Source organism: Glandiceps talaboti, chromosome 22, assembly GCF_964340395.1.
Source record: "Glandiceps talaboti chromosome 22, keGlaTala1.1, whole genome shotgun sequence".
Taxonomy (NCBI): Eukaryota; Metazoa; Hemichordata; class Enteropneusta; family Spengelidae; genus Glandiceps; species Glandiceps talaboti.
This window is the reverse complement of record NC_135570.1, coordinates 11,373,840-11,396,312: the sequence shown is the minus strand read 5'-3', so window position 1 is coordinate 11,396,312 and position 22,473 is coordinate 11,373,840. Positions and strand designations below refer to the sequence as shown.

The window sequence follows — 22,473 nt, the reverse complement described above, 5'->3', positions numbered from 1 at the left end:
AACAACTCTGTGTGCACACTAGAAATTAATTATAACTGGACTGGCTATCCCTTTGCCCCCCCCCCCCCCCCGGAATATTGAAGCCCTATATGTGACCCCTCCCCAAGTACGTAGGAGAGAAAACAATATTGTTTCGTTTTCAATGAATTCCAACTTTATATAATTTTTTTTAGTTATCAGCTGATTTATTTCACGATAAATTTCATTCAAAACTGACGATGAAAAGAGACAACATTTACTCCGGAAAATTTCAGTTGTAAAAAAATGATGAGGTTTTATGTGGATGTCTGGTTTTAATCATGCATTCTGGCATTGAAATTTGAGCAGACGACATTTGACAGGCACTCAATTCAATTGAATTGAATGCTCACCAAGGACGGTCTTAGGAACCATTTTTAGCTACCCAAATGCAAGGCTAAATGTACTGTGCAACCAACATCATCTAGGCAGTTTGTCAATAACTGTTCTTTAGGTTCCCTTACAATTGGCAGACAGCCAAATATATAGATAAGTCTACATCATCATGGTAGTTGTTTTTTGAACTGCAAATTGAAGGGGAAAAAAACACAAAAAAATGTGCAATTGTTCACAACTGTGCACCAGATTGGAAGTGCATTTTTATCGGATGAAAAATGTTGACCTCTTATTGAATTAATCATCCAAGTTGTACAGGCATCAGTGCCACTATTGTTGGTGGTCTTAGTAATAATAGATTTATTTTAATACCTGTGTGTCATGAGAGCTTTTTCATGGTTGTGTGATATGTAGTGAGTACTGACAAAATATCGTCCTTTAGGCCAAACGTGTAGTATGTATGTGAAAGAGTATGTAATTCTGGGGACACTGCAAGTTGGTGCTTGTCCTGTTAAGAATTTATGTGGGAGAAACAAACATTACGAGTTGTCAAATGTGTTGTTCTGAGTCGGTCAATTCAGGGTATGAAAATATAGAACTAAAAGTATTATAGAAAGCTGTTATCTAGAATATATATTTAGATAAATGACACATGATGATGATGACTCAACTTGAGTCAGGTTCAAAATGCCGTAGATGGATTTCAAGACAATAAAAATATGAAATATTTCTATTAGTTCTGAGCCACCATATTGAAAAGAGTATTGATTTATTTGTCATATATTGAATATATCTGTTTCTGATTAGTGAGAAATGGCAGGAATTTTACAACATATGGGGGTGAGAACTTTTGAGTACATGGCTCTTGAGATTTAAACAGTTCATTACACAATATGTACAGGTTAAATAGGTGACAAACAAATGACATCACCAGAGAGCAGAGAATGATTTGTTTTCAATTCAATTCAGAGTTAAATGGTGAGAAATTACGCACAATACAATTGTACGGACTCACCCACTATACAGCCCCACGTAGCTGTGAATGGAACATAACACATCAGAGGTGATGCAAAGTTCAAACTACCTTGGGAAAGGCCTAGGGAATATGACAGGAAAAAAAATGATGTTTTTCAAAAATTGGCTAAATTAAATACAAGATGCCCAATTAGCTTGAAACTCTTTCATCTGTTTGCTCAACTGTTGACATGTACTGTTTGAGTCACAAATGTGAATTAAATTTTGTAATTGGATTGATATGAGCATCATGATATAACTTATGGCGGAGGAGTTATTTTTAACTGTTGAATCATGAAAATAATCAAGCAAGTAAAGAACCAATCTCATGCATAGTGATCGTGAATGTTTTCAGCCTGGAGTCATAGACTGGTCTGAGAATTGAAATGCCATAGCATGAAGTACCGTAAATATGTAGTACCCGTACCATAGGAGTTAGTATACTATGTGAAGTAGCAGTGCATGCTAACAGATATGTCAAATGTTTAGGCAATAATACTCAGGGACCATCAAACTCTAACAGACATGACCTGATTACAACATGGAATGCATGCCTGTCAGAATCATCAAATGTTTGGAAGAAGACCCAGTCCTGTTTGCAGATAAAGTACGACTGGATTCTGACACTTTCCCTCTCCTGGTGTCACTGAGTCCCGTACTCTTGTCTGCAAGCAGGACTATCACATTGTCAGAAGGGAGTCCTGTACTCTGATGATGGAAAGTGTTAGTTATACAAATGTTCCTTCAAAGTTTCTGATGGAAAGAGTTACCTTTACCAATTTTCATAAAGTGTGTGATGGAAAATGGTAATTTTACCAATTTTACTGTGTCATTGAGATTCTAATTTTGATAATTTTAATAAGAAGCATTTGATGTTTTGAAAGCACAAACGGTGATGGTATTTAAAAAGAAAGTAATTTACTGTACTGTAGTAACTTTTTAATATTGAATGTCGCATCCAATATTGAAAAGCTAGTATTGAACACAAAAGTAATTTATCACACTAACTTTTCAATATTGGATATGATGTTCAATATTGAAAAGTTATTACTGTATGGTAAATTACTTTCTTTTCAGATGCCATCACCATTTTTGCTTTGTTATGGAAGAGTTTTAAAATGATTTCATGATTTTTTATGGATCGGAATATGTTTTTAATAAGCAGGCAGATATAATTAAGAAATTCTGCTTCCCCTGGATTGCCTGCAACATTTATGATGTAGAGTGAAAAGTTGCCATTTTGTGTAAATTACCATGTGGCTTTTATATGTATTTGCCCAGGCTCATTCAACATGTGCAATTGTTGTGAGTGTGTGCAATTTACATTTTAAGGGTAGGGACTGGGTGTGAATTGATGCAAGTCCTTCAGTGTTATGACATTTCTACTGACACCAAGACATACATAGATGTATTGCTAAGTAACCTACGGTTACACTGTTAGTACGTACTGTTCACAGGTTATAGCCAGGAGGCAAAGATCGTATCTTATGATCAAAGGTGTGCAAAGATAGCTGATTGTCAAAGGGTAGACTGAAAGATCTAGGCGCTGTGTCCACTTACAGTATATGATAGCAAGTGGTTACATCACGTACACAGACCAAGGACTCGACCTTTCAAACTAAGGGTAGACCAGACTAAAATCATGTGTTTTAAACACTGTGAGAAATGAAATGCCATGCAGTTTCATGTCTGGTACCTTGCTTACAAATTGCACTGAGTAATATTAAACAACAACCCAGTTCTCACCTGAGTCAATTCAAAACTGAAACTGAATCGATTCAGTCATCAGTTTGAAACTAGTTTCTGTCACCATGACAAAAACTGAGCAGTGGGTTTGAATCGATAAATCAGTTTCAAACTGATAAACTTTGAAGCATGTCAAAACTACTTCCTGACTAATTAAATCATGGAGGTATGATCTCCCCTTATACCTTCATCATAAAATATTGATTTAGTGGATTAGTTTAGACAAGAGAACTGATTTCTGTTTCTTTTCAAACCAATTCAACCTGTCCCATTTCGTGGTTTCCTGATCATAATAAGATTACCACTTTCTAAATTCATCTGTGTTTGGTAAATCTTCAAAAAAGACTGAAGTATCCAGTCAAATATTTCAGGTAGCAAATTGCAAGTTGTGTTTGGAACACAATTTAATCTAATTTAAAATGATTACCACTTTCTGTTAATTCTTGGATTCTTGGAAAATTCAGTACCTACTGCCCTGTATCATTCGATATTCTCTTCTCCTTCAACTCTCTCTAAACAGTTTATCCAGCATTGCTTTGATTGCTCTGCTTTTGACAACAAACACACCAAATTATACAAATGTGATTGTCACCAATAAACACAAAGTGAAAGAAGTGAATGTATAGCCATCATCATTGTCTGTAATTTGGGCATTTATTGAAACTCTTTTGTTATGCATATTAATGACTTACTCATAATACTCTACTCCCTGAATAGTGTGGCATCTCAAATGGATAATTATGTAAACATGTTTCTATAGCTTCACACACGCTATGGTACAATAAATTCAGTGAAATTGATATTTGGGTCCACACCCTAAAATCAGCACCCCAATGCAATCACAATTTCAACGTGTTACTGTACTTCATTTTGGATAACATTGACCTCTAATTGACGACATATACAATGTAATATTAACATTGGCAATATTTTAACTATTTTCAGTGAATACATTGTTGGTTGGTTGAAAAAATAATACATCAATTGCAGCTAGCTAGAATAACTAGAGTTCAACTTTAAAACATATTTGTGTTCGTAGTCCTGCAGGGTTTGCAAAAGAGTACCATAGTGAAAATAAAAAAATATATCAGAGATATACCACTATGAAGTACTACTTGATGCCTATTGTGAATGCTCTTGATAGCTAGAACACAACTTGCAAAAGTTTCAAGGAAAACCCTCAGGTTTCATTTCCAAAGAAATCTCACATCTTTTTGTTCCACTTCTTTGCTCAATACATGTAGTAAGTGAAACAGGAAATGTTCATTCAATGGTTTCAGGAAACAACTAGTTTCAGTTAAAATCCTTTCAGCGTATGCAGATAACAAGCTGCTTTGACCATAGACACTGGAGGGGGCCCCTCAACTGTCTATGCTATGACAAAGGATTAGCAATTAACACATTAAACAAGGTATTATTCTATCTCAATTATTCAGGTCAAACAATGTCTGTCTGGATAAACTTCTAGGTACAAAAGTACATGTTGTTTTCCAGAGTACATGTCTGTGATGTAAGTTTGTTGGCAAGCTATTTGTATAATTAACATATTTGATAGAGCATGTTATTCTCCAGAATAAGTTTGTTGGCAAGCTAAGTGTATGTAGGGCAATTCAAAGGTCAAAGGTCATGGTATGAAGTGTATGGAGATTATAGGAGATTATCTTATTGTTTCAAGCATGTTGTATGAATAGTTCTGCCACTAGCTGTTACCAGTCAAGTATTTGTAACACTGAAATAAATACCCCTCCCCCCCATCAGTATAATCCCTATCTGACCTTGATCATCAATTTCATGTCTTCATCATCATTTGTCAGGAATTGTGTATGGTTTCCTTCAACCACACTGAATTGTAAATTTATGCAATTGAATCTTATTTGACAACCTATGCTTGAAATTTACAATTGTCTAGGTATACTTTTAGACTACTACACCACCACCCCCTTCCTATTATGTGATTGAAACCAATTAGACTAGAGCTCATAACTGGTCTGTAAGTGTAAGCATTCACCTTGATTTTTGTGTTGTGTGTGTATGTGGATGCTTGTAGGCTATGTTCAAAAAGAAGGGGAAGAGGGAGTAAAATATGTAGGGGGAGGTACGTGTATGTACCTCCCCCTATAGCTCTGGAAATATGCACTTCAAGAACTCCAATCCCTCTCTGTTCATTACTTTCCTCTCATGAAACCCTGAGACTGTACAGATATCTCTAGTCTGGTAGTCTGGATGCTAACCGTACAGGGTTTCTAACTAAACTAACTGTGAGTGGAGGTGTAAATTGTAACAATACCATATACAAACTAGACTAAGGTATCTCCTGCAGTCCACAGTTTTTGAGTAGAACCCCTCTCAGTGGTGACTGCTCATATTAGAGCCAGAGCTTGTAGGCTGGAAGTTGGATGTACTACAACAGGCTAATTCTGTAAAGCCAGTTGAGCTACATATATATTTCAACTACAACTTGTCATCACTAACTTTCATATGAAGTGCATGGTATGTTCAATATTCTGTTAACACAGCTAAAGAGTAGGTTAAACAGTTTATACAGTAGGAAAGCATGTGTGACGTTTCTGTAAACAGCAATTTAAAACTGAGCTCAGTCCTGATCCGTGATCCGAGATCCGTGTCTAGTACCAGCATGAGTAAATAAGTCTTGTGTAAATTAATGTTACTTTTATACCTGGCGGACACACAAAAGTTCAGCTAGCTGTGAGTTTTTTTGCGTAGGTGGATTATGGATTGACTTACAACCGTATTTTGATTTGATTCGGCCACCTGGTAGTGCTTGGTGGGAGAGCACATAAGTCACCAAGTTATGTGATCAACACATTTTATAATTTAGACTGCGGGATTTCCCATCTAGACTATATATGCTAAAAGTCACCAATTGATGGTCTGTTAAAAGTGTAAGTCAGGAAGTAAGTACTTCCTGAAGTATTGGGAAAGTCACATAACACCAAGGTCACCTCGATAAATCAATGAAAAACTACCACCAAGCTAAAATTCCAAGATGTCAAATGGTCCCCAACATCACGATTTTGTCTGGAGATAATCTGGAATTGGTCTCTTGCGCACATACGTACGTATATAGGAGCGTGTAGTGTTTCTTAGATTGATGTTTTCTTTGTTAGTGGGCTAATTATAACAACGTTTTGACTGTAATTTCTAACCTATGAGGAAAAGTGTGTTGTAACTACTAGCATAGAGATTGATACATTTGTAGCAACAGGGTTCATATGAAATTTTCCTTAAGAAAACGACAATCTAAGCAATAATACGTGCCTCTGTGCACACATACATGTGCTACTCAAGTGAAGAATTCTATCTTGTCTGGTGTATGTGATGAACTCAACAGAACAGTGGTGTGTATACGTAGTCTAGTGCTATCCTGCATAGAATCTTGCAGATCTCTCAGAGACCACGTTGACATCCAGACTAGGTACTGTGATATCCATCTTAGAATTTATAAAAAGTAATATTATAATAATATGGGATTATTTCAGTCCTTGACAAACAAGTTATTATAGACAATTCAAGCTATGGCTCATCTGCAGTGTAAAGGATATAGCAGCATTGGAATAAGAGGAACCAAACAGAACCAAACAACCAGTATATAGAAGTTTAGAACAGATAGAACATGCTACTTGCACCCATAGAACACATACTGGCAAGTGTGAATTTCAGAAACTAATACTAGATGGCTAATGATGTAAATAATTTGTTGAAAACGAATGGCTTCAATATCCTGAGGAGGAAAATTTCCTCCTCTCTCAACCTAAGACTGTCTTCATTACTAGATATCCTGCAAATGAATTTATATTTTAAGTTTAGCCATGATATAAAATCAAGCTAAAATTCCAAGATGTCGGATAGCTGGATGTGATTATGTCAGGAGAGAAAATTGAATGTTTCTAACTATTATAGCATAAATCGAGATAAGTCCATAAGATTCCTCTTGCTTTGTTGCCATTTATGAGTAACTTAATGTGTGTGTGTATGCTTTCTTTTGTTTTTAGTGTGAGCTTGTCAAGTGGCCTGTTTACAGCACTGCTCCATTAGCCATGGTATGCCACATTATAACAAAATCCCACAGGGGATATTAGTCTACTTGCAGTCAGAAAACTGAATTAAAGTATGTGGAACATTGGAAAAGACAAAGATCTTTGATGCCTTTGACGTAAACACACGATGTATGTTAAAACTATGTATGGAACAAAGCTCTCAAGAGACAAGTACAGTTCTACTTAGGGAACGAGCTGAATTTATGTAGTGAGGGTAGTTAGTGTAGTAGCTGTCATTCTGTATTACATGTAGATGAAATGTCGTCAGACACTTATTACCTAGTCTAGGGCTGTCCTTCATAAGATCTCAAGATCTTTCATATAGATGATCCGATACGGTGTTGGCATCCACAGCTACTATTACTATAAATTACCATGTACGGTACTTGTACATGGGGATGTCGACCAAAGCACTACATGCATGGTTAACTATATACATGTAGTGTAGTTTGCACCAGGTGACTTCAACTAGACCATTCTACAGCAGTTAATAATTCTTGGTACTGACAATAGCATTTTACCTCATGCTAGAGGGTCAAAATAGAAGAAGAAAGCGACCTTTTCTCATGCTTGCCTATAGTAATGCATGTGTAGTAGGTTGAGCAGAAGTTATGGGGTCGACCATTGAGTAGTTGTTATTTTTGTGACACACCTAGGTGGTAGAATTCTATTGCAGGTACCGAGAATTGCACTGTGTTCAGTACAGATCTTGCTTTGTCCACCTGGCAGACTGCGATACACAGTTACTCATAGTAGCCTTGGGGCTTGTCACTTGGCTATCTGGCGTGACACAACTGGCTTGACAGAGTTCTGACAAATGACATTGTCAAGCCAATAGCCATACTATACTGGGTTACACTAGGGAGACTAATATCCGAACAACATGGATAGTAATAGTATATAGTAATAGTGTGATGTTTTTCAAAGTCCAGCAATTAATTAGTCTAGATACCAACGTGGTCTCCAGTGTGCCCTCTAGTGATAGCCAAATTTTGTTGTTGTGAGTCAAAATGAGAAAAACTGGGATTTCTTGTGAGTCACCTCATAGTAAGAGATAGGGGAACACCAAATCTAGGTGCGTCACTAAAAATTATGTGCATCAGTGGGGCACGTCAAATTGGAATAGAGGGTACCAGGTCTCTAATTAAACTGTGAGTCGAGGAGTAAATCTTAGCAATAAAGTATAGGGACTAGACTAGCAATTAATTAGCCAGTAGAGTACAAAGATTTTAACTATTTAGTATTTACCAGTGTGTACTTCGCCTACACTATGTTGAGGTATTGCTAGGATTACACTAATCTCTGATATAACACTAGTACCGTGTTACATGAGTCAATCACAGAATATAAATTGGCCACTCATACAATCAGATAAAATAAATGAGATAGTTAGTTTATCCAGGGAATACATATGTAGGTATGTCATTGTAAATAATTCACCCATGTTAAATTGTTTTGTACTGATAAGAAACAGGTAAACTATTGTTCATATGGGTGACAGAACAAGAGTTGAGCAAGAAGGTTCCTGCATTGTGATACTTCTATGGTTCCAGCTAGTCATCATGGCATAAATGTTAAATGTATTGCTTGTTTCTTTAGACTTTCTGGTATTCTATGTGTCTTATTTTGCAAATGTCATCAGTTCTATACACACTGATACCCAGTGACAGCCAAGAATCCATGTGAAGGGGGGGGGGGGGGGGGGGGGGGGCTTTGAATTTGTTATATCCCCATCAGTGGAGATGGGGGATGGGGAAATCAAAATTCAAAATCCCCATTGGCCTGGATTCTAGGGTAACCCAGTGATGATATTCAAACTTGAACATTTTGGACATATTTTCAAAACAAACCTCTTTACATGAGTTGATTGGATTCTAGGTTTAATTAATGTTTGGCACTCACTTTGCTACCTTGCTAATTTACCTTTAAATGTTAAAAGAATGTAAAGTATTTTTTTGCGTAGTTAGTACAGTACAGTTTTAAACACAACACAATTGTTCACACAACAGTGATCTGTTAGCAAACATTGTTCACAGTAATCACATGTGATTATCTCATTTGCTGATAGGATTAACTTTAATTGCATTCAATTGTTTTACAAGGTAAACCAAACAATAGTCCATTGTGAAAGAATGAGACAACAGGCTGTATCATTGTGCATACAATTAGCTAATTGACCCATAATAAAGTCACAACATGTTTTGTCAGTACATGCATGTAGACCCATAATGAAATGACATGATCAGCTTAGAAATAAGGATATGTTCAATTTGCAAGACATTTGTTCAAAATGATGTTGGTAAACTCTTTAAAATGTGTAATTAGGATGTATTGCAATAGCAGAAGTGATACATGATGCAGTCAAAAATTGACATTCATTTAGTGTCCATTTTATCACGACGCAACTGAGATTGAGTAGTACCGTATTAGTACATGTATTCTGGATAAAAAAGTACATCTAAAGAGATATCCCCTTACAGAAATAACCTAAAGGCGACCTTTAGACGTGTCTATAGCTGCCCTATAGGTCATTCTATACCATGACCAATAGAGAATTGGGATGTTTTGTCTGTAGGCGAACTATATGTTGTCTATAGGTCATTCTATAGGCAACCTATAGGTTTAGGTTGACCTATAGAGCTCTATAGTTGTCTATAGGTCAACCTATAGACAACCTATAGAGATCTATAGGTCAACTGTAGACAACCTATAGAACTCTATAGGTCAACCTATAGACAACCTATAGAGATCTATAGGTCAACCTATAGACAACCTATAGAGATCTATAGGTCAACCTATAGACAACCTATAGAGATCTATACGTCAACCTAACATTCATTGCAATGTGTTTAATTGTATGTATGAATCATAGCATATAATATTTCCATTATCAGTAGTCTCTGTGATCATGACATTGCCATGATGATTACTGCTGAGAAATAGAAATGCTTTTAACTTGGCTTGATTTTGTTGTATTGTACATCTTCAGAATGTCAGCTTTCTTCTGTAGAGTAGACAGGGTATTGGGTTTGACATCAAATTTTTGACAGATTTCACCATGACGTAAACCAGACTCTGTTTGCTTTGATCATTTGAACTTTGTCAATAAACATGTTATCATAACATATGCTCATTTACAAAATTCATGAGAAATCATTGTTTTGATCAAATTGACTGTACAAAGTTTAACCAAGTGTAATTCCCAGTAACAAAGAGATACTTGACAACTCGGTGTTATGGTTGGATGAAATTATTAATTGCAGGAGATTTAGTTGCTGTATCTTATTTCTTGGCAAAGATAGCTGGCTTAGGTTGCAATCTGATCCCATATTTCATAGTAATTGTGCAGCTTAACGTTTGCTAGTCTCGTTCCTATACAGTATCGTTACGATTTGCACCTCCACTGGTTTAGTTAGAGACCACGGTGGCAATCCAGACTAAACATTTGCAGGCCTCAAAAACTGCCTTGTAGATATAGTGAAAATAACATACAATAATGTACCATAGTCTGGAATATTCTTAATAGTGTAGATGCCAACTTTGTATCAAATCATCTCTGACTGGATTTGATGAAGGGTACCACTTAGAATATTCTAAGAATCCAAGGGAAGTGTAAATAATCGGGAGGTGGTTAGCGGAAACACATAGGCAATGGATAAGGGGAGTTTCTCTTCACTTGCCAAATCAGCTAAAAATTATTTTCTGCATACATGACTAACTTGGGCTTTACTTTTGTATTTTTACATCAGTATTGCAAATAATCAAAAATGTTCATCAGCTTGGTAGATAGGCTGTCTACGGAGGAGGGTATGGGAGGAACGTTTGGGAGATTGTACGGATTTACTGTTAGCTCCATATAAACAGGCTATGGTAGATCTCTGACATCAGGGTTTGCAAGTGTTTGAATTTTGATAACCTAACTTACACAGGTTATGATGCACAAGCAGTCAAAAGTTACTGCAATTATAAACTGCTGTAAGAATTACATGTAAAGAAAGGTTCATGATATTTCAGAGGAGTGTTTTTCACTGATAAGAAACTTGTTTTTATCAGAGAAAGTCATCCATATACTATGCAAGTATGTTTTGTTGTTTCTGTGCATATTTGTAGAATGTTTATATCTGGTAATCAAAGTATACATTTCTCACAGTGCTTATGAAGTGAATCACCAGCTGATAGTCCTACGCAAACGTACTTGTGGTATGTGTCTTTGGAAGAAACCAATTGAAACCATAGGGGTTCAAAGCCATGATTTCTCACAATAAATGATAATTGACTGAATTGTCACATTTTGCAAATAATGTCATTCAGAAAAATGAGGACTTTGTCATCATGGTTTGCAATGTGTTTGAAATTTTGATAACCTTAGTTGATGATGTGTAGTTGTCCCTCCGATATATAGCTGAACAACCCATGAGTCATAATGGTAGAATCTATGAGGAAGTGCGGTCAGTTTAGTCCTTGGTAGTAGTAGGCCGCCAGTACAGAATTCATTCATTTTGAAAACAGTACAAATTCAGCCAACACATGGTGAGGATGATAAGTGTAAGTAATCTTGTCACCATGGAGGTACCGCTTTCTGCAGCTGGAGTTTTCACAGAATTTCTGCTGGTAGGAAACAACAATTTTATAATTATGAATATGTTTGTTTTTATTGGCTGTCATGATATGATATTGATAGTTATACATGTAATTGTCATATCTAATACATGTAATATAATTATAGCAGGTTATTACTTTGTTAGCTCTATGTATGTATCATATTAGTACATAAATATTTCAACCCCCCAAAGCTGATAAACGTGATGATGATCATGTTACTTTCAGGATGATCTTATTTTGGACAGTTTACTCAGAGTACTGATTATGAAAAAATCTTCCCAAATTTTTAGGTTTTACTTGAAAGTGAAGCTCTCCAACTTGACTCGTACTGTAAATATCTTCCTATTGAGTATTGTACATGTCTCTATAAAGATCTGTTGATTTTAACGATACATTGTAAATGACAGGTTATTTGTATAACAGTGATTTTGCTGAGATTTGGTAACCCTAGTAACAGAAGAAGGAAATCTAAGTTCTATACGTTTCCATACCTTCTATTACTATTTGGTGGGGAACCCCTGATTTTACCCACTTGCCACCTTAACAAAAATACACCAATGTGTTCTCAGACTTTGTTAAAACACCATGTACTTACCTAGGTAAACACATGTAGGTAAAATCTACCTGAGTCCTCCATTCATTTTGTGAGAAGTTCCTCATTCAATTTGATTTTGTGTATTAGATATTTAGACACACTACTCCTGAACACTCCTCCCCCATGATGGGAGTGCTCATATCATAAAAACGTTTGATTCTAAAATGTTAAGAATTAAGTTAATTAAATGTTGGAGACTCAGTCCAGTGAGTTTGACAAGCCAGAAATTCCTCTATCATGTAGAATTGATAAAAAAACAAATTGATTTCAGGCCAAGGTCATTGTATTTAAGACAGTGGGCGAGAGTTAGTCTGTCTGTATCCGGTATGTACCAGATGTGTAAAGTAACAAAATATGTAGTCCTGGCTTGTACCACCGTTAGCTGTGGAGTTTGCCATCAAAAATAACTTAAAAAGTTAATTTATACGATAATGAATGTTCATGTATTCTGTGTCCGGAATCACACGAAAATTTGTACTCACAGAGTTAACCAATTCCTAGCAAGCGAATCTCAAATTGATGCTGACCTCTTGGCATTGCCAGCCCACTATAGTCCACCCACAATGTTGACGAGATGTCTGCTAAAACTTGAGATTCACGTCCAAAAATTGTTTTAGCGCTTTCTCAAGTTAATTTGTGTTGGACATATTGGTACTATATAATAAGTCATATGGATGTGTTGTATTGTCCTTACTATCTGTATGAATCCCAGTGATGCTTTATATCAGCTCTGGTTTGCGTGAAATTGAATGGGCCCAAGTGTACATGCATGGTGTTACCAATATGGTTCAAGTGTACATGTGTGGTGTTACCATTTGCTAAACTTAAGAATTGGGTTCAAGTGTACATGTATGGTGTTAGTATTTACTGAACTTTAGTATTGGGTTCAAACTATACATGCCAGAGGAAATAAATAGTACACAAGTATGCTTTAGGCTGCACTGCATGATACTAACTTTACTGTAGGAGGACTTTCAGTGATGCCATTTCATATAACGTATTCACAAATAGCTTAATCCAGTGAAGTTTTAGGTTGTTGACAGCAGAAAACCAGTTGGTACTAGATGACAACTGCCAACTGGTGCCAAATTGTAATTGCATACTACATCACGTGGGGTATAATATTCGCTATCAATATGACTAATTCAACATTTTCCTGTTTAAAAATAAATAGAAAAATAATATTCTAACTTGGACATAGAGCAAAGTTTAAATATCATGTTGATCAGTTTAGTCTATCTACTAGCATTGTGGTTAGACTGCTATGTACATGTGTGTAGTTTAAGTATTTCCTTTCATCCAACCTGTCCAGTTTATCATGTGTCTTTTTCACCCTCAAGGAAAGAATTATCTTGTAGATGGATTAGAAATTGATTTGAATCAAACTTCCAGTTACATGTAAGAACAAATCCCAACTGGAGTAGATAGTATGAATGGACTCTTCCTGGGTTCCTATTAATGTTGTTTACCAAGTTTGATATTGAAGTGTTAGTTCCAGGAAGGAGACAGTCACGTTTAGCCTTGTGTCTATGGAGTACTACTATATCCTGATTCCCTAACCTTGTCCGTTTGTCCTTATAAATACCGTAACTTCCTAACTAAAATACATATAAAATAAAATATATATGTATTTCCAAGCAAGTACTACAGGCAGCAAAGGACTTTTATGGGTTGCAGCAATACTAGTGTAGAGTCTAATCAAGTATCTTGAAGTAGAAGTAGCTGAATCACTTTTTCATCAGATTTATGTCAGTTTTAAGAGCCATTTGGTTTGATGTCAGTGTAATTGTATCTACACATGTTGGTTGATGATCTTGAATGTCTGTCAAGTGCACACTTTTTGTGTTCAAAGATGTACTCTGTGTGTGTGTGTGTGTGTGTGTGTGTGTGTGTGTGTGTGTGCGTGTGCGTGTGCATGCGCATACATGTGTATGTGTGATAATTCAGGTCAAGGCTTATTTGCCACTGTTTGAAAATTATCAGTTGTATATACTTGCACACGTACACAACCGATTTTGGACATACACATCACACTAAAATCAATTAACTATCAAACAGACCGCATAACAAATAAAAATTTAAAGAACTTCAATGTTTATATTCGGTTAAAAAAATAATGGCTTTCTCAAAACAGGAGTAATGAGTAGACAAATGGACTGGTGTTTTACAGTGTTGTACAAAATAGTAAATTTAAAATATCATTGCAATCTCTTCAAATTTAAGTTTGTTATTTGTATATTTTTCAACAATAAACTGTTATTATATGTTGCCAACCTCCAGTGAAGTTAGAAATAAAATGATAATAAAAGTACATGAAATGAGTATGATGTGTCGCTGTATGCTGTGCCAAGTGTATGCCGTGCCATGCCGTGCCAAGTGTATGCCGTACCGTGCCAAGTGTATGCCGTAACGTGCCAAGTGTATGCCGTGCCATGCCGTATCAAGTGTATGCCATACCGTGCCAAGCGTATGCCGTGCCATGCCGTACCAAGTGTATGCTATACTGTGCCAAGTGTATGCCGTGCCATGCTGTACCAAGTGTATGCTGTACTATGCCAAGTGTATGCCGTGCCAACCACCGGATATTTTTGGATTAGAAAAGGAATCTCCAATCGTGAAAAATCTTTTTGAGTTATCCAGACTCCCACACAAAATACCACCCATGATATAGAAGTTTAGTATAATAATATTTAGAAATTAAACCAATGGGGCACCATGTGTTTGCACAGAGTGCAATGAGGATAGCGAGGGTATTAAGCCTGTATGTACTAGTTTTATTTAACCTCTCTAAATGGAAAAACATACTGTGGTATTCCATGCATGCTAATGGTTACTAAAAATAAAAACTGAATTACTAAAGCCAGCTAATAGATTTATAACGAAAACGTATATACTGGTAGGCATGTCGAAATGATTTAAAAAAATAATGGTGTCACTAATTAATTTTCTGCTGTAGAACTGTAGATGCTATTATTTTCATTTATTTAGGTCCACTTCATATTTAGGATTTATCTAAGTGTGAAAAATGGCTAACTATAGAAAAACAGAATAATCTTGTGTAATCCGTATTAAGATTAACACTAATGTGATGACCTGGGATTGAAACATAGGCTTTTAAACAACCTCATCGTAATTACTAAGTGTTTCAAACACATCATATGTTATTCTTTATTTGATATCTACTCCTAAACTGTTTGACATCACAGAGTAATGTACCGTTATATTTTGATGATTCTATACTACTCAGAATATGACAAGTATCTCATATATTTTTCATGGGATGATTTACATATTCTAAACCTGGAAATTTTCACTAAAAACTTAGTTTCACTTATTTTAGACATAGTTTCACTGGAAAACAAAAACACAAAAATAAGTAGTGATTAACATGCCTTCTTGTACATCAACACAGTGTACCGATCTGGTGATTAGTAAAAATTAATAGTGACTAAAATGCCTTCATGAACACAATATACCAGTCTAATAATTAGTTAAAATTAGTCTTTGAAAACTAGCTGAAGACTATAAAATTGCAGAAGTTTCTAGAGGTGAAAATATTTAGGTTTAAAGTATAGTTGAAGGAGACTTTACCTACTTACATGTAAAGTATAGAAACTATACATGATGTGGCTTGTTTTCTACAATCTCTCTCTCCATGTCTAGCCAAATGGCATTCTCTGGCATGATGTTCTGTTCTTTATACAATGCTATTGGAGTGTTGATGTAAATGTGATGTGTTATCACATGACTTACTTTCAGATTGGAAATGGAATTTGTTGTAAACATTACATTTGACATGTGTTCACCCGTTCCCCAGCAGGAGATTTAGCTAGATTTTCAGTACAATTTGTCCGTTTGACTATATGATATATTCAGCCATATTCAAGTTGACATGCTAGTAGTAGACCATATCCTGTTTCTAAACTATGTGTTTTTTATCACGTTGTGTTGATAAGACATTCCTAGCTCTCTTGACGTCATACATTCACTTTAAACTATATATGTGGACTCATTTCTACGATCTCTCTCTCCACAAACGATCCCAATATTAGTAACCATCTGGACTGCAGCATATGGGCTTTCAAGTCAGTTTAGCAGGCTATGAACAGCTGTAATAGTACTGATACAGAATGTGATCTGATTGTGTATTTTAATGACCACAACATTTCATTGGATTGTGGTCCTTATTAGAAGTTGCTGGGTATTTTATTTAATCAGTTGTACACTTTAGATGTGGTTGTATCCATGTGATATATAGTCATGAAAGCTTTAGTATTGGTTTGTTGTGATGACCAGGGCAAATTAAAAACATTCATAATTCCATATGCAAGACTGAAGCATATGTTAAAAAAAAACCCAGATGAACACTTTTGGCTTTGTGAGTCTAAAGGAAAGATTGTTTGATATTACCATTGCAGCTTGGAATGCATTCTCTCTTGTCTTTCGTAGTCAAAAACTTGGTTTCAAGCAAAAGATGTCACCACATACATTAATAATATTAAAATGTCTTTACCATAATAGAAATTAACTCATAGCCAATTAACTCGTAACGTTTTGATATGTCCATTTATTAAAAATTTGGTAATCATTACTTTTCCTTCTGGTTATTTACAGAGAAGTCTGCCACAGACATCGAATCTTGCCACAATGTTTGCCTACCATCACCACAGTAAGAAAGGAATGGTGAATGGCCACATTGGAAATGGAAGAATAACTGTTTCTGAACAGGGCAGCCTGATGGACAATAATGTAAGTTTTATAGTACATATTTCTGTTTAATTAAGCCAGTCTTGGTATTCTGATGTACAGATTGACTGTAATCATTGGTTACATCAAACCTTTCTATGAAGAGCATCAACAAAACAGAATTACAGACAGCTCACATTGCATTTACAAAGTATATCTGCATTTTCACGAAATGTGTAAGAACCGCAAGAATTGATCATTTTATTTGATCAAATGTTATATATACACAATGTAAATGTGTGTTTTTTCTAAGGTTGGGGAACCCCGGTAACAGAAAGGGAGAAAGGGGTAAAAATGGCATTTTTTCCCCATGGAGTCTGTGGTAATTTTGTTTGGGACCATAGGTGAAATGACAACCCTGTTAGATTTTACCTACTTACCATCCTTAGCAAAAACACTGGTTGGCCCGGGAGACCCAGGTAAAATGAAATGACAACCCTGTTAGATTTTACTTACTTACCACCCTTAGCAAAAACACTGGTAGGAGACCCAGGTGAAATGAAATGACAACCCTGGTAGATTTTACCTACTTAACCGGCCTGAACAAAAGCACTGGATTATGTCTGTACGATATGATGTGTCATACCACCCTATCTGCTAACACTTCATAAGGGCTAAGTGAACATATCTTAATACACAGTCTATGTCAAAGTTTGTTTCCCTAACTCTGTAAAATTATGATGTCGAAAATAGTGTCTCCCTAACTCTGTGATATTATGACATCCATGTTAGAGATCATAACACTTCCCCACTGGGACGTCTAAGTATAAAGTCATGTGAAAAACTTAACGTTTTCACATTTTTGAACTTTCTTACATTTCAAGAGTATAGAAAAAACGTGGGCCTAGATTTCCACCCACGTATAATGGACTTAGATTTGATAGTAAACATGTGACGTTTGTTCCTCACTGTATTCACTTGTACATACGTGTGAAAGTAGTGAAATCCAATTACTTCTGTTAGAAACAAATGCCATTGGAATTGCCAATTTGAATTGAACTCATGAAAATGGTGGGAAAATTTGTTCATCATCTGTATGTAGCTCATACATGTCAGAACATTTCAATAGCATGCATGCATATACATGTACACTAGTCTGAAAGAGGCCATTCAGGCTTGTCTGCAAATGTAATCACTCACAAGTCGCTAACCATTAATTACCCATCATGAGCATATTACATAAGTGGAAACAACTGCTCTTTCATGTTAGTATACATTTGTAGACACATGGTATTTCTAAATGTTCAGTAACACTCATAGTATGTGTGATATTTCTATATTTTTGCATTATGCTGACAGTTGTGATTTGTGTGATGACGAATGGCAGTAATTACTAAATTAGTATTCCCCAAATCATAATTTGAAAGAAATTTACATCAAATGCCCTGTCAACACCAGGTTTTTACTCTGCCAGAATTGGTTGATTTGTTTCTTTTTGCTGGTAGATAACTAAGATCATTCGTTTGCTCCATCACCAAAATTAGTCAATTTGTTGGTAGATACAATGTAAGTAAGTTTTGTAGGCTACAACATATTCAGAGACCGACTCCAAGTGAAAGAGCGCCCTCTACTGGTGGAGCTGTGACAAGTACAGTTGATCAGTGTAGTTAAATGATTGATAGCATAGGTCATTTGTGTCTGACTGCATCTGTTACCCCTGAGGGTATGGCACATTCTAGTGGCATTGCCATGACAACAGCAATGTATTTTGAATAATAGACAATTAAATTATATATTTATGTTTGTTTTACGTTTACATGAATAAAAACAACTAGCCATTTCAGCCCATTTCACTGCAATAGTTACCTATATATCAAACAAATATTCTCTTTACTAAGGCTGAATTGCAAATTTAATATTATTGTTATTTATATTATAGTCCGTGAAATTTGATGGGTGTTTTCATGTATATACTGTGTGATGTATTTTTAACATGTAATTTTACAAATTTATGAAGAATTTGATATCAACATGATACGAAGATTGTTAAATGCTAAGTTATACCTGATAAAAAATACACTGAATTCTGGATAATCAAGTTAATGTTTCTGATAGCATGAAATAAAATAGTAGTGTCTGAAGAATAGTTATGCTGTCCTGTCCTAATGTATAGTGTTGTGTCTTTATTATCTGTTGGAAAAAAAGGGTTACAGTCTTTAGTGAAGTATGGAATGTCTGTCATGGTCCACAGGGATATACAAGGGAATGAGAGAAGTTATAACCCTAATATTTGCAGGGATGCAACGCTCTAGTGTGTAACCATAATGTGGGCATGGATGCATGGCTGTTGGGTCTAACCCTCATCATGTTGGCATGGATGCACAGTTTAGATGTTGTCTCTAGACTCTAACTTAGTCTAACCATCATGTGGGTATGCATGGATGCACTTGGATGTTGTCTATAACCCACATGTGGGTATGAATGCAAGACTGTGATCTATTATGCTAATGTGGGCATTCATGGTGGATGTTATCTATAACCCTAATGTGGGCATAGATGCAAGACTGTTGTCTATAACCCACATGTGGGTATGGATGCAAGACTGTGTTATCTATAACCCACATGTGGGCATGGATGCAAGGCTCTGTTATCTATAACCCTAATGTGGCCATAGATGCAAGACTGTTGTCTATAACCCACATGTGGGTATGGACGCAAGACTGTGATCTATTATGCTAATGTGAGCATTCATGGATGTTGTCTATAACCATAATGTGGGCATCGATGCAAGACTGTTAACTATAACCCTAATATGGGCATGGATACAAGACTGTCGTCTATAATCCAAATGTGGGCATGGATGCAAATCTCTGTTATCTATAACCCTAATGTGGCCATTCATGGATGTTGTCTATAACCCTAATGTGGCCATTCATGGATGTTGTCTATAACCCTAATGTGGCCATTCATGGATGTTATCTATAACCCACATGTGGGCATGGATACAAGACTATTGTCTATAACCCACATGTGGGCATGGATACAAAGCTGTTGTCACTGACACCGTTCATTTATTTGGCTGTACCAGTAGAAACGATGACAAGATTAAACTGGTCATCATCAGTTGTATCCCTTACTGATCATAAAGGTCATTTCAAATACCCTTCCAGTTCATTTGTTGATGCCTAGCATAGAAGACCTGTATCTAAACAACTTTCAATTAACTGTATATGTAGAGTTTAATCAACCTGAAACAAAATTTGAAAGTAAGTGTACTGGTAGACAAAGTATGTTTTGACTACCAAACTAGCAAAGAGAGCTAGGCCTGAATCCATGATGTCCTGCTGTACAGTTTATTATACCATGCACGAGCCACTTGGAACAAAAAATATGGAATATTATACTGTGATCGTTCTACATCACAACAACGCGTGTCTATGTCACTACAAGTGAAACATTTATATATGATGTAAACTATGATGACAATTTTAGCAGTCACACCACTATGATCGTGTTAAAACATGATTGTAAACACATTAAAATAGTACCAGAAACCCAGCACCATATCTCACATTAGAAGTAAATTTATCAACTTATCAACCTCTCAGTAGTAAATACAAAGGTTGTTATCATTGAAGGAGTGAAAGTTTTCCGTCGAAATTTGGTAAGAAGTGTGAAAATGAAGTTCAGCAATCACATTGACGCCAGACCCCCTTCCTGCACAAAGGACATTCGCTTATTGAGCTTGTGTGACATTGTAAGATCGTCCTTAAAGTGTGAAGACTTCTGGAGATGATAAAACACTTTGAACAACAATGAATTACAGGTCTATAACATCATGTCACTGTTGAGATTAAGATAAACAGTGATTGCATATTGTACACATTGCCAAAAAGTGTCTCAGGAAAAAGGGTGATCATTTACAATGAGTGCATGTGTGGGAATTGAAACTGTTTCCTACCCAGACATAAACATTACCCTACTAGTATTTACAATGCTATGACCATTAGCTTGTATAGATGTCTACAGCTAAGTATCCTGTCATGTAAACATTGTACTTGGGAAGTTTTTTCAAGTTTCACTCTCACCATAAATTGTGTTTTCTGAGCCCGATTCATGATGAAATGGTGCTAGTAGCAGTTAATTCTATCAACATCATAGACTATATTTAACCTGATATATGGTGCAAGCCGTATTATGTTTCCTTGAATCATTACTTTAGGAGAATTCCCACATTATAATGGAATTTCTTTCAAAATACAGTGTTTTTTCTCTCCTGTATATATATGTATTAAAGTAATTTGGTATTTTGAATTCTATGATTTCCTATGGCATCAGAGTTTCTATATTATAAATGTACAAATGTAAGTAATCTTAATTACATATTTTGTCCCTTTTTTGAAAAATCAAGGAGAATAAGCAAATGTTTGAGATTTTCTTTCTCAGGAGATTTTATTTCTAGACCTGAGTAGTTCAGATGTTATCTGAATTTCCTGTACTTTTGTGCGGAAATAGAAGAATATGAAAACTCTAAAACATTTTAGAATGCAGAGTTATTTATTGATCAACATAAATTTATATATACATGAGAGAGGACCTGAACACAGTATGTGACCTGTAACCTTTGACCTTTGACATATTGACCATCAAACGGATGTGTAACCATGGCTACCATTTTGCAATCCAAAAACGTCACTACTTTTAAATGTTATCTTCAATATTTCAAAACATCAGTTATATTGTGTGTAATGTTAGATTTCCTAAGTAGACTTTTTGAGATTCTACACATAGTTCCTTGTCTAAAGTTAGGTTTTAAATCATCGGATTCTTGAAGTTTCTGATTCCTTGTCTAAAACCTAATTCTAAATTATCGTATTACATAATATACCATGACTTGTGCTCTTGTGAAGTTTTAAATTGTAAACTATAAACTGCATACTAACAAGCGGCATTTCTTTCAAAAGCACAAAGTAGAATTAACTTAACTTTTAAGGTTAACCTGATTGCACAATGGGAAATCTTTTTGTAGGAAAAGGCAATGTCTTTTTGAAATGTGTTGCCGCGGGGTATCTCTTTGACCATGTACAGGTATGCATTGTTTACAAGTAATCCCTTTAAATGTCAGTTTTTGTATGACATAACTTATTATCATAAATAGCATTAGCTGCAGCTATTCAATTTTAGTCTTACAGTAGTTATGTCCAAAGCCACTTTAAACACTACAGTCATTGAAACGAAATAAATGATCATTGACAGTACAGATTCTTGGTTCATTGAATCAAATGAAAGTTTCTATTCTGATGAGAAGTCAGCCAAACTTTTAGGATTCACTTAAAAGTAATGTTTTGACTCTGCGAGTAGAAATTCCCATTTGATACATTGATTGAAGTTGGTGGTAACTTCTCCAACTAAACTTTA

The 22,473-nt window shown here is 35.6% G+C and overlaps 1 protein-coding gene across 1 annotated transcript in view; it reads left to right on the top strand.

Annotated features, from left to right (window-relative positions):
* Nucleotides 1-22,473, top strand: part of LOC144452107 (ras-GEF domain-containing family member 1B-like) — a 91,692-nt gene that overhangs the window by 45,816 nt on the left and 23,403 nt on the right. Inside the window, exon 8 of the mRNA XM_078143122.1 lies at nucleotides 16,984-17,118. Coding sequence (XP_077999248.1) covers nucleotides 16,984-17,118 — 135 coding nt within the window. The remainder of the gene's footprint in view (nucleotides 1-16,983; nucleotides 17,119-22,473) is intronic.